This window comes from Colletes latitarsis, chromosome 4 (genome assembly GCF_051014445.1).
Source record: "Colletes latitarsis isolate SP2378_abdomen chromosome 4, iyColLati1, whole genome shotgun sequence".
Lineage (NCBI taxonomy): Eukaryota > Metazoa > Arthropoda > Insecta > Hymenoptera > Colletidae > Colletes > Colletes latitarsis.
Window position 1 is genome coordinate 41,639,070 of NC_135137.1, and position 14,350 is coordinate 41,653,419.

General features: G+C 29.8%; 3 protein-coding genes across 3 annotated transcripts; 1 reads left to right on the top strand and 2 right to left on the bottom strand.

Annotated features, from left to right (window-relative positions):
- Window positions 1-729: 729 nt before the first annotated feature.
- On the bottom strand, window positions 730-4,804 carry Tfb1 (transcription factor B1). Its single transcript, XM_076763179.1, has 8 exons — window positions 4,458-4,804; window positions 3,357-3,559; window positions 2,850-3,051; window positions 2,627-2,783; window positions 2,012-2,548; window positions 1,605-1,932; window positions 1,338-1,513; window positions 730-1,265 (listed from the first exon to the last, which is right to left on the bottom strand). Exons 2-8 carry the CDS (start codon window positions 3,508-3,510, stop codon window positions 1,143-1,145), a joined length of 1,677 nt encoding a protein of 558 aa, XP_076619294.1. The 5' UTR covers window positions 3,511-3,559; window positions 4,458-4,804; the 3' UTR covers window positions 730-1,142.
- A 311-nt stretch (window positions 4,805-5,115) lies between these two features.
- On the top strand, window positions 5,116-6,297 carry LOC143341374 (uncharacterized). The gene is made up of 5 exons (XM_076764261.1): window positions 5,116-5,122; window positions 5,295-5,476; window positions 5,552-5,745; window positions 5,820-6,072; window positions 6,158-6,297. The coding sequence occupies exons 1-5, from the start codon at window positions 5,116-5,118 to the stop codon at window positions 6,284-6,286; spliced, it is 765 nt and encodes a 254-aa protein (XP_076620376.1). The 3' UTR covers window positions 6,287-6,297.
- LOC143340887 (uncharacterized) lies at window positions 5,524-14,268 on the bottom strand. Its single transcript, XM_076763277.1, has 12 exons — window positions 12,787-14,268; window positions 11,713-12,611; window positions 11,537-11,638; window positions 11,279-11,416; window positions 10,913-11,188; window positions 10,573-10,841; window positions 10,350-10,499; window positions 10,090-10,272; window positions 9,015-10,019; window positions 8,751-8,942; window positions 8,398-8,681; window positions 5,524-8,318 (listed from the first exon to the last, which is right to left on the bottom strand). Exons 1-12 carry the CDS (start codon window positions 12,951-12,953, stop codon window positions 6,992-6,994), a joined length of 4,992 nt encoding a protein of 1,663 aa, XP_076619392.1. The 5' UTR covers window positions 12,954-14,268; the 3' UTR covers window positions 5,524-6,991.
- Window positions 14,269-14,350: the final 82 nt, after the last annotated feature.

A 14,350-nucleotide genomic window follows, 5' to 3' on the forward strand; every position in this document is an offset into this window, starting at 1 on the left:
TTATATTTCTTATCAATACAAAGAAAATGTATCATAATTTATTAGGATATCATTAATTAAATACTGGTATTCACAATAATAACATTTATTATAATGATAATGTAAGAATATATTTATAATCGTTATCATAATAATCGTAGCGTAACTCACGAGTATGATCGTTTCGTTACTGATTGAAATAGGTATCACCCATCTTAATAACTGCCAAATTATTGCTACTATAGGGAAAATGAGCAGGCAGTTAATGAAATCTCATGTTGCAAATTGCCTTACCCAATATTATAAAAAAAAATAGGATTCAACAATTAAGACACTTAGTTGAGTATATCGCAGATATCTTGAAAAGTATACTGATAACACCGTGTGTTAATAAGAAAGATTTATGCGAATTTCCGAATAGCAAAATAATGAGTTTTGTTTCATACACATTACATAATTTAGTTAATAATTTTGCGTATTAAATAAAATATTTTTCGACTTTTTGATTATGTTTTTACAAGCAAAAAATTGTATAACAAAGCTGTGAAATCTATTGATAAGTTTAGTGGTACAGTGACGGTGTATCACAGTTACTTCGATATCATACAATATTTTAATGTTTTTGTACAGACATTTGTCTAAGTGGCTGCATTTTACAAATCCTAAACATTTCGCACGCATAATTCTTTTCCTTTTTTTTTTTTTCTTTAGAAAACTTATAAATATTAACTTTATTCCACGTGTAATGAATTTCTTTTTATAGCTATGAATTTAAATTCTTCAAATTTATTCGAAACATTAACATGATGTAATTGATAAATCGACAGAAGATAAGCAACATAACACATAATGATCTAGAAAAAGTAAATAAATAATCTATTATCTAAATTACGAAAATATTAATGAAGTATATCTTGCGAATGAATCGAAATAACACATCTATGAAAATTTTTAAACAATAATAAACATGATTATGTAAGAATAAATAAACAATATGTGGCAGCACAGGATGCATGACACGATTCAGCTTTGGTTTTTGTGAAATACACCCTTATTAATCCCTAATTACGGTAACATTACAAAATGCAATATATATAAGATGGCCAATATTGCTCTGCTTTATTCACGTTGTTTTTTTATTTGTACGACATGTGATTCAACGGCTACCTCATTTGCATTTTACGTTGTTGCCAAACTGCGAACTTTCTATATGCTGTGTTTAGTAATTGATTTAAATGACTTGTTAGATGTTGACTAACCGCAGAAAAGTCTCGTTGAACACGATCCTAAAAAACAAAAGCTTCAGACGTTTAACACGAATTAATAAATAAATGTAGAATTTACATAATAGAACTTACTTCAAAGGGTTTAAGTTTAGCAGAATGAAATCTGTGTAAGGCTTCGTGCATTCTAATTGCTTTTTCTTCAAGCTGTGGAGTTGTAGGTGGAAAACTGCGCCAAAAGTGCCTTAGAAGTTCACACATACACACATAAACGTTCCGCAACTCTTTTTCTAAATCCTTTGGTATTAATTCTATGATGAAATTTAAACAATATATATTGCATACATTAAATATTTGTTTTAAATTTTCATTACTTTTATAACTTTAATAAAACATGCTTACGGCCAAGACTTTCTTCTCTAAAACCTTTCATTAAAGAGCCACCTGGAGTTAATTCTCCTAAAGCTGACACTGCTGCAGCTGGACTAACTAATGACGTTGCTAATTGTCTCGGTATACTGTTTCCTGACAGCCAACTAGTTGCTTCTTTTTTTAATTGATTTAATGTCACAAGAAGCTCTTCAGATGAAGGCTCTGTATTACCATATCCTGGTACAGGACCATGTAAATATCTATCTACATGCGTCAAATTTAACGGCGCACTATTATTTGTGTTTGTGTCACAGCTAGTATCAAGATCATCGTAAATTAATTTTTCTTGTATTCTAAGCTAAAAATGGAAAAATATGTAAGTTTTATTGCTAAATACTCTATTTTACATACATACATACATAATATTATAAATTTACTTTTTTTGTCTTTGGTTCTTCATCCAACTGATGACAGAGTGTTGTAATTTTACTTGCTGATGGAGTTGAACCATTTAATTGTGGTTGCGCAGATTGTTTGGCAGTGCTGGCTTTTAAAACCATAATGCTGTGTTGATTAAATCTCTTGATCATACTTTGATGTACAATATTTCCTGAAACTTTATCTGATTTGCTAGGTCCATTCCCGTAATTCTCATCTAAAGTTTGATCCTCAAAGGAAGTTATGTCTACCAATGGATCATTGATACCAGACTGAATATCTTTCTTCAATTCTTGATCATCTATTTTGGCACATTCGGTAAAAAGATCCTTGGTCCCCGCATTGATACGATCTCGATGAAAATAATGTGACTGGAAGAACTTTGTCCAAAAATCGGATTCAGACATTTTATGAGGCACATTTTCTTGATGTTTTCTTTTTACTGCTGGGTAAGTCTTAAATATACATTCTATTATGTCAATAGTTAAATTATATTTCAATCCATTACATCCATCAGTTTGTGGCTTTATGTCAGCCTAGAAATAATATACTCAAACATTAATTGATTTCTCTTTGGGGTGGTAATGTATATTAGACTAGTAAAGAACTCTTACCAAAAAAGCACTATTGACACCTATTTCTTGACGTTGACTCTTTTTAGCTTGAGTATATTCTGCAGCATGTTGTGACCAAAACTCTTCAGACGAAATAACTTGTGTAATAACTAAATCTCTGTATAATTGAAGCAGTACTGGATTTTCCTGGAGCATTCTGATAAATAATGCTTATTATAATCTATGAATACAATGAAAACTTATTACAATATCAAACTCTCACCTATTTTTCTCTTCTAATTCTTTATTTACTTTCCTCTTAAATTTCGGTAATAATTGTTGAAGTAATTCTTTTACATCATCACGATCTTTAATTTGTGCCTCTTGTCCATTTCTGTTCACAAAATGAAATGTAGATGATGAACCATCATGTAACACAACTTGCAGCTGTATTTTTGACTTTCCCTCTGGTGATATCTTTTGCACTAAAAAGAAAAGTACTATAATATATACATTAAAGTATAAAGGAATAATTAATATTTATACACATAATTGTCATTTTTGTTATTTTATCAATTACAATATTAGTTTAAGTAAAAGTTAAATTATAAACCAAATAATATGTATGTATTTTGTTTAATATAGGTAAACAATATAAGGTCAGAGTGTATACATAATTCAAACAATATATATTATATAAAAAAAAATGTAGTGAGTTTAAAGCAATATGATTTTTCTTTGATATTTCTTTTATTAAACATTACTTTGATCATTACACGGATGTTCTTACATTTAATGTCTGCATATTTGTGACTGACAGATACAGTATCTCTATTATCAAGCATCCAAGCTATTCGTTCATTCATGACATATAAAGTGCCATCCCCTTTTTTATAGCGGACTTGTCCTACTTGCATTAGAACATCTTCCGATGATGTAGTCATGGTGGATATAATGTATTGTACAATTCTTCTAAAAATAATAGATACAACCCTAAAAAAAATATATCACAAGGTAAGTACAACATTTATAATTCTGTATAATATTATCAAAATATATTTTAAGAATCATTAAATCTACAAATATTTCACATAAATAAACATATAAATCTAAATATAAATAAATTTATTATGTTAGAAATTTCTTTTTTCTAAGGATTGTTAAGTAAACTGAATTCTTGCTAAATAATTGTACAGTATTATAAAACAACTCTCAAAAGATTGTTCATATTATGACATCAAAAGATAAGTATTGTCAGAAATAATAAATAATATATTTATCTATATTACATTGTTTACTGAAAATTTTTATAATTGAAAAAGGTATTGTAAACAATTATCATTTGGAATTTATTATCTGTCTGTAAAAGAATTCATCACTAAATATAATTTCACTCAAGAAAAGTTACAAATTTCTGAAAAAATATACCACTCAAAAAATTTTCAACTAATCAAAAGTTAAAATTTGTAATAATCATCACTTCGACGTCTTCATAAAAAATATCCATATAAACTAAGAAAAATTTTCAAATTATACAATTTTAGGCGAAATAGAGTATTACATAGAAATTACAATTTGTCACTGTGCGTCCTTGAATACTACATTACAATATAATGACTTTTTAAAAAAATACATTAATTTAGAATATTTTATAAGAGAAAATTGTGTAGAAATTAACAAAGTTTGATAAACAACAATATTCCTAAAAATGTGGAAGAAATTCTAAGTCTACGTTACGGACGAAACACTGATGCGATATTGCTCGTGATTCACTTTTTGATTCATTAATTATGGTTATCGACACAAAAAATGTTTTTCGTATTGTTCAAGGTGCATAGCGCGTGTTTTTAATCGTGGGAGTGGGAAATCTAACTATAATAGGTTCATTTACCGGTGACAAAGTGCGAAAAACTGTGGAACAATGCAGAAGCCCGTTGGGCGGCACGGCCATGTGCAGAAACACACATCAGTGGACGCATCACGAAGCAAAGACGGCTACGAACGGACCGTCGGTACGAACAGTACCATCGACCTGCTGAGACTACCGCACTCTGTTGTTCGACTCAACTTCCAACGAGTTTCCTGTTGTTAAAAGCTTTCTTTCTTCTGCCTTTGCTCTTAGATCGTGTAGTTAAACTCTAATTATATTCTGTATTCGCATATTCAAATCTAAAATTTATAGTATAAACCCATACAGTAAAAAATAATAATATTTCTCGCGAGAGTTGTGAATTTGACTACAACAGCGTAAGTTATATTTCTAGAATACAATACAAGCATGCGTAGTTATGAGGGCGCTGAAACCCGCGAGATTTTAATCGGTATAAGCAAATAATCATGAACATAACTATATCTCATTCATTATTGTTATACGAAGTACGACATTATACATTTAATTTGAAGTTATCTATGAAACAATTAGATCAAGTAACATTTCAAACAGCATATATATGGATTTACAAAATATATGAAAACGTTTATTAATAAGAATTCTATTAATGAAAATAAGTAATTCGAACAAAGTTTAAAGAATTTAAATTTAAGCAAAAATGGAAGGTATCATTTGATTTTATAGGAAAGAAAACTATAAATATTAAATTAAGAATATGTGTTGTGTTTAATACTATGACAATACAATATCACAATTTATTATTTTTGTAATTATTTTTTAACGTAAAAAAGATTTTAAATGTAAATTTATATAAGAATTTTTTTTATTTACGATCAGCATTCAAATATGTAATACAAAAGCAAGAACAACAAAAAATATGTTTTGGATCTGGATGTTCTCGTGATACTTCCAGAAAGGGTATGAGTCCATTTATGAAATATTACACATTAGAAGATCATCCAAATGTATCACCAAACTCATACAATACTTTACAATCATTTAAAGCAATTACAAGAAAGGTATAAGTTATTGTTTACTTTAAAAGTACCTTAAAATAAATACAACATAGATTTCAATAATATATTTGCTTTCAGCCTTGCTCTCATAGTATTAGTACAAAAGGTTACAGTGGTATTGCCAGATTTGGCAAACAAATTGTGTTAAAAAATGATTATCCATCACCATTTGATTACTATATTTCCACATTCCCCAAACAAGTGTACAAATCAAAGTATCCATTTGATTCCAACAGCAAAAGACAGACATTTGTTACAAATACAAATCCAGGGTATAATAAGAAGACTTTCAGAATAGTTAGAACAATTGCTTGGATAGAGTAAATTAATATTAAATATAATATAGTCCAGGAATGTATGTTAGTACTAAAATAGAAGGAATTACATTCGAGCACAGTTTCGGTGGTAGGGTAAAAATGAAACTTGGAGTGGATCTGAAATGTTGTAGTCAAAATATGGATGTTTGTCATATATGTGGTAAACGGTTAAATGACGATTATTGGCATTTAGAGAATGAAATATTTTTATGTCGACTATGCATGAATACAGCATATGAAAAACAAACACAATATAAAAAAACAGAATTAAAATTGTTTCGTGTAAGATTCTATATCCATTACAATGAATTATAATTACTACATAAATATACATGCATACATATGTATTTTATGTATAATATTTTAGAAAATACGAGATTGTTCAATTATACATCAACATGAAGCAACTACTGCAAAAATATGGTTAATGCCTCCTAAGATAATTGCACAATGGATACGAAGAGAAGCTTACCTTTCTGCTTACTTAAAAGGGTAAATACTATTGATTCATACGATATAATTTCTATTAAAACAAAATTTAATTCCAATATTTATTATTTTCTATACTTTAATGCAAATACTAAATTCCTTATATTGATCTCTCTTGTTTCAATTTCAATCAACATTTATACAATTCATTACAATAAATCTATGCTTGTTTAAATATGATATATACAAACATTATATAAAAAATAGTGAGATTATGTGTGCGCGCGCGCGCGTATGTATGCGTGTGTGTATGTGTGTAGCAAATACGTTAAATAATATAATTGCTTAAGTTTAATATCAGTAGTAAATTCTATTTAATATATACTTCTGCACTGATATTATTATTACGTATACATGGTAATCAGTCCACACAAAACGCATACTACCAATTGACATTAGGTATTACCTTTATATTAATATGCGCGCGCGTGTATCTTGTATGACGTAAATAAAAAGTATCGATAAATGGTATAAAATATTAACTGGTACAATTGTAAATTATATGTCTAGTATAAAATGATAATTTAGGTAAAGTTCAAGAAACAATTCACCTATACTTATGTTTGCTTAAAGAAATATAGTCCAAAATTCACAGGATTGTGTTTTTGTACGCACTGCACGTAATCAGAAAACCATTGCTATTATAGATAAGTAATATGGTTATGAGTATATTTCGTAATATTAATTATTGATTTAATAATATCATTGCATATCAGTTAGAACTACTTGATGATGAATTTTGTGCTTCATCATTTTGCTGTGCAGTTGGTGGTTTTGTGATATCTTCCATTGGGTTACCACCATCAGGAGCTTGTCTCGATAATACAAGAACAGATGTTTCAGAGGAAGTAGAATAGCTATTTTCAGTTATATCTGCATCGATCGGTTTTATAGAAGTCTTCCCAAGCGATATAGTTGCAGTTGATTCTGTACTATTACTTGATAATAAATCATTGTAACTAGATTTATGTAAAACAGTTAAATCAATATTATCGTCAATATTTTCTGACAACCCAGATGGTGTCATTCTAAACTGTTCAACATTTTCTGGAGATGTTGCATCAATTTCCATTAAGTTCTGTACTTTATTAAGTCTATTTCCTATTGATGTACTAAAAGCTTTAGTATAACGATTATCTAATTGTTCAATTGCTTCTTCCTCTGGTGATGTATTTGAATAATGTAGGTCTGGTACTAAATGCTGATATAAAAGTGGACTAAAAATGTTGTTTAAATCCATATGACGAATGTTTGATGCTACCAGATAAGTTGTTAATTCGTCACATTTTGATATATCATTATTTTCCTCAGCAACTAGTTCTTCGCGGATTACTGTGGACATTTTATTAGTAACTTGCAATTGTGCAGATGCGTCGGACAAATTTCTATTTACGCACGCATCATCATCATCTACATTATCCGTTTGTGTAGGGACAGTAGATACTTTGAGTTCTTGACTATATTTATTATTACTTTGTAGATCATTGTTTTGTGATAAATTTGTTAATACACCAATATTATTTGACCTTGTTGGTATAGTTGTACTCGAACCTGATTGTGGAGAAAATTGTAATGACAATTTATCAAGTAAATAATTTATATGAGTTTTTGTTCCTCGTTCTGGATAATCAGCAAAACTACTGCCTAATGTCTTAATGTTTTGTAATAAATGTTCATTTCGATGTGGTATTTGATAATTATCGTTTGATAAGTTTTCTTTAGTATAAGAACTGGACATTTTAAAGGCATCAGGTTTAATTTGCTCATAATTAATAGTCGTGTCATGGCTAATATAGGGTTCAGGTGAACGCTCTCGTGTTTCGTTTCCGCTTGCAACAATTTGATTTTCATTTTCTATAATATCTGGATTATGTAATAATTTCTTATCTGACCTAGGTACTTGACATATTTCATTATCACTATTTGGTTCATTTAAATCAAATTCATTTTCAAAGTCATCTTCAAAAGCTGTATTTGTGACATCGCGTAATCGCGATTCTAGACGTTTCGTAATTTCATCTAATTCAGTTAATTTTTTCCTACAAGAGAAATAAGAAATGTGATCATAATTAGAAAAGACATATTTTGAAATAGAGAAATTAAATTAAATTTTCTTACTTCAAGGATAAGGATAAGAATGACATAGACATATCTTCAAAACCAACGTGTGTCACAGAATCAGTAAACTGATTTTCACTATGTATCGATTTATCTTCTTCTTGAATAGGGGTTGATAAAGTATAATTGATATTATTTCTTTCTGTATTGTCAGAGTGCATCTCATAAGCATATGATGGAAACCAACTTAACTGCGATACGTTACATGGTGGAATTCGCGTTGTACTTAACGATGATGCTGGTTTTCCAAACAATGATAAATTATCCAGTGGTGTTATACATACCTGAAATATAGATAGTATAATACGCACAAACAAATATGATAACTTATGTAAATTAAATTTAAATAATACTTTAATCTGTCCATTGCACTTTCCAGTGAAGTCCATTATATGAAACCATCCAGATAATATAGGAAAACCATTAATTAAGACAGAAAGGTCAATAGCAGAAAATCCAATAACAATATCTTTCTCTAAGTTTATTTGTGTACTGGTATCTATATCGAATATACGCCAAATTTTTAAAATCAATCTCTTTTCATCCTAAAAAAAAAATTATGCGATAAAAAGAAACAAATTATACATCTAAAAGTGTACATCTAAAAAAGAACATACGTGTAAAAGTAATTCTGTTGGCAGTTTTGCATCATATTTCCAGTTCCATTTAGGATTGCAACTATTTGGGAAAACATTGGTAATCATGTACGAATTTAAATGTTTTGAAGGATCACATTTATTGGCCTGAAAAGATACATATGTACTAGGCTCAATGGTTTCATTAGCTTTCTCAATTTTTGGTAAATGCATTGCACATTCAATTTCTATAACAGCTCGAAACATTGTTTCGTTACACGCGGAATCAGTTGACTCTTTTTCTGTATGAATTACAGTTGGCAAATCAAATACTGTATTATCGTAACCAGTGCTTGATTGTTGATTTATTCCTTCGTCATATTCAGCACCAACGCCAACGCTTCTATATGTTTCCGTAGGTAAATGAAAATTATTTCTAACGCTACTACTGTCGCTATCGTCAGAGCTATTATTAAAGTTCAGTTCATTTATACACATTTGTTCTTCTACATCTACTTGTTTCCTTTCTTCTGAACTTATTTCAGTTTTTGCCATTTGACCTACGTTTACTTTGTTGACATTTAAAACTTCTGTTAAACGACCAACTAAAGTATGTAAAACTGAATGTTCTGAATTTGAAGTCTCTTCCTGCGATTCCTTATTAAATTTGAATTCGTTAACAGTTGAGATGTCTGTTTGGCACTCTTGTGTTTTTGAGTTTACAGAGCGCATTTCTCGTTCAGCTTTATCAGTAATATACAATTGAGCATTATCTTGTGAAAATGATTCCATATTTGATTGCAATTCATACGTGCTGCATTTTATAGACTGTTGTGTATTTTGTGGGTGTTCTATACACCCAGAAAAATGTTCTGAACAACTTATTGTTTGTGAAGGAGTACTGATATTTCTTAAACCTCTTGAGATTTCTAACAATGCGATTTGTTCTGCAGTTCCAAGAGCTACTAGTGCAAGTAATTGACCACAAGAATTACCAGTTATAGGATCAACAACTGGTACCCATCCATCTACACTGACAACGGGATACTAAAACAGGAATTATAAACAATTTTACAAATGTATCAAGGTAGAATTATCTTAATTGGAAATTGTATACCTTAGACATTAACAAATGTGGTATTACACGCGGATCTCTATACGCAATATATAATTGGTGTACAGACAATTTTGTTAATCCTAATAGGTTATCTATATTATTATTTCTACAGTAAACTTCAATGATTATGTAATTGTCTTTAATACGATCAAGTAAATCACTGTCATGAATAAGAGGAACTAACTGTAATACAAAAAATATCTGTAAGTATTTAAATATATCAACATATAAACTATCCAAATAAAACACAAAATAATTACTTGACAGAATCGATAAAACGGATTTTTTGTGTTATTGCAGATTTGACTTCTACTTTTATCTTCCTTCCAAAATGCTCTACATATTAAATACGTATTTAATTCTGGCAATTCTTTTCCTTCAGCTATATGTATCAAACCCTGAAGTAAAACCTGTGGAACAATCATTCTTTGAATAACAATAATCAATCAAAAAATACTTACTCTGTAAATTATATTTTTGTACCATATCCTTAATATTATTTTCCTGATCTTTTACATCAACTCTCTTACTGTCCATATTTTTTATTTTGTGCCACGATATATCTTTTGCAGCAGGTAAGTGACTATCAGTAGTTATAAAGCCAATTTCTTTTGCAGAAAGTGATGACACTTGGCTACTTGTTTTTGATTGAGCTTCTGTTGCACTTTTACTTCTTTTATTACTTCTTTCTTGGTTTAACAGTCGTTGTGTCTCCAGAATAGGAATATTTTCTTTGGAAGACATTATACCATCTATAAAAAAGTATTGTATGTTAAAAAATTTGATATCAATATTTTTTCTCCTATGTTCAAAGTATGCTTACCAATATACTGCTTTCCAAAATGTATAGAATCTGAACCTAATTCTGCAATTACACTTAACTCGCCAACTTTTATTCCTTTATTGAGAATAGTTAAACGTTGTGCAATGTTCCAATTTTCACTTTTTATGATATCATTTATGTGCATAGTACCAGTGCCTAATTCGGTTAACGATTTCTTATTAAAATGCCGAATAAATATTTTATATTTTATAAAATATTCTGTGTTTGGTTTTAATTTTGATATTCCATATATACCACCATGGTTAAAATAAATTACTACAAAAATATGTATTTTAGTTAATTCAAATATATAATACAATACGTATATTATAAACGTCATAATGATAAATACTACGATGGAAATACCTTGGTTTGTTTCTGTCTTAGAACATATTCTTATAGGTTTGTTTTTTTTCATTGACTTTTTTCCTATTTCTTTACTATAATCAAATGTCATATCATACTGAACAAAATATGTTGCAGACAAGAAAGTATTATCATTATCTAAAAGAGAATGCAACTGTTTTAACAAGTAAAACAAATGCGCACATTTAATGTACTCTTTAACAAATTCTTAAATAATAATTTCTCTTGTAAGCCTTTAGATTTGAAAAACGTACATACGTGATAAAGAAGAAGATTTAACACGTCTATAACCAGCAGGACTTAAAGTAAATGATTCCACAAAAATTCTAATACAATCTACATGATTTAGCAGTAGAGTTTCTGGAATATATTATATTGCAACTTTAATTCATATAGTCAAAAGTTATTAATTTTTACTTAAATAATTTATAAACCTTTTGATTTGTTATCAAATTTTTCTCCTGATAATATTTCTTCCATTGAAGAATTTTCTTGTATAAAAGATGCACTACTTGGTCTAATTTTCTCATTATCGTTTCTATAGCCTTTAATAGTATTAGATGCAATATGTATCAAACTTGGAGTTGGAGATGTTGATCTTAAAGTACATAATGCTTTCTGCTCATGGCAAGAATTCATATCTTTACCCAAAAAGTATTTGCATAATTTTATTTCATCTTCATTAGCAATATGAAATTGTAAAGTGTCACTTAATGAATTATCACTAGAAGTTAGAACATCTTCATTATGTGTTTCTCTTAATATATCTCCTCTGAGTTTTTGTGCTCTTGCAACAACTTGTGCAACAAGTTTGTCCATTAGTTCATTATTACATTTCTTCAAAGGTTCTTGATATTCCATTCTTCTTGACTTCAAAATAGATTTATAAATTTCACTTTCTTTGGGTTTTAATTTTCTACATGCATTGTATGTATCATCTATTATATCTTTTGGACATTTAAAGCTATTGACAGCTGAAAGCACGATACTATCAATACCTTGCTTGTTTTCATACTTATGTGGTTTTAATTGCATATTTGGAGATTTTATAACATGCTCTAACTTCATAGAAATATGTAATTCTCCTATTTTATTTCCTGAATCATTTATCATTGGAACATATTTAAAGCATGGTTTCAATGTAAAGATTTCTAATAACTCTGTGATTTTAGATACACCTATAATTATATTAGTTTCTTCAGAAACAATCACTAATTCTAAACATTTACAATTTTTAACATATTCTTCAAAAAGACTTATATTTGTACGAATAACATAAATTGTAGTTGTTTCCTGCTCTGATCTTGTAATATTTTTTGTAATGTCTATTGGTCTGAAAAAGGTATGTACATTATAAAAGAATTTAGTAGAAAAATACATTTATATTTAACGCAAAACAAAATGCAGCACATTCATACATTAAATTCAAAATTGATTATAAATTATATTATCCTTTGGTTAATGTTAAAAATTAAAAGAAATTCTTTAAAAAGTCACAAATACTTTACCTAAATTGAGCACTATCAATCTCACCCCACCAAGATGCAAGTATTTTAATTTCTCCTAGATTTCTTTCTGACCAAATCACCTCATCTATGACAAGCTTTAAATAACCATGAATTTTGCCTTCAACTAACGGCGGCAGGGATTTATAAGATTTCATCCTCGTATCCATTTATTTTTTGTAACTGAACGCATTATTAAATTTTTACGTTCATTTATATCTGTCATCGATTTAGGTTAACATTTTCAAGTACGCTGGTTTGAAGCTACCGATTATTAATTAAAATTTTACACCATAAACGCACCACAAATTAAAAAAACAATGGTTTACACTAACAGTTTTGTTTTGTCTTTTTATTTTTAAACTAATAATTATAAAATTGATGTATAGTTCGTTATCTTCAATCTAATTTCGATTCACAAGCAGTATGGCCAGATTTGGCATAATTGAGTACATCGACGGCGTCACTAGTAACGACGAATTTCCTTAGCATTTAACAGAGTGATGGCAGTGTGACCAGATCTGGCATAATTGAGTGCATCGACGTCGACATTAGTAACGACGAACTTCCTTAGTGTTTAACGGAGTGGTGGGGAAAACCGACATATCTTACCGCACGAGCCATATGTTACGCTAGGTCAGCACCTCATGCAACTTCGGGAATTCGATAAAGAACGTGAATGGGAGCCTTTCCTTCTTGCTTTTGAACAGCCGAAGTCCGTCTTCGCGGCATACAATTTCGAATCTCGACGGCCCAGGCATTTTTACATTTCGAGCTATAAAGAGAGATCGAAGGAACTTTGATTCCATTTATCTCCCTTCGGGTCTCCACTCGTAGCAACATCCTCGTGGTGAGACCTGGTAATCGGTGTTACCTACGGAGAAGAACGGAGATGGAATCAAAGTTCCATCGATCTCCCTTTATAGCTCGAAACGTAACAATGCCTGGACAGTCGAGATTCGAAATTGTATGCCATTGACGCGAGGACGGACTTAAGCTGTTCAAGAGCAAGAAAGAAAGGTTCCCATTCACGTTCTTTATCGATTTTCCGAAGTTGCGTGAAGTGCTGACCACACATAACATGTGGCTCGTGCGGTAGGATTATAGGATATGTCGGCTTTCCCCACCATTCCGTTAAACACTAAGGAAGTTCGTCATTACTAGTGTTACTGCTTGTGACCAGTGTGACCAGATTTGGCATAATTGAGAGCATCGACATCGACACTAGTAATGACGAACTTTCTTAGTGGACTGGTGGGGAGAGTAGCATACCTTACCGCACGGGCCGTATGTAAGTACATGAGCTCGGCACTTCGTAACACTAAAATGATCGTGGAGCACCTTATTCTTCATTAGAATAAACTTCATTAATAAATTGAGTTTATATGGATTATAATTTAAAGTATCCCCTTCTATTATAGCTTTTAACATTAAAAAAAAAAGGGAAAAGAATAGAAATAAATGTATACTAGAAATAATAAATTAGTTTTAAATATGGAATATGGAATATTTTATAGTAAATTTACTATATAATTCACGATTTGTAAACGATATCAATAAATCTGCA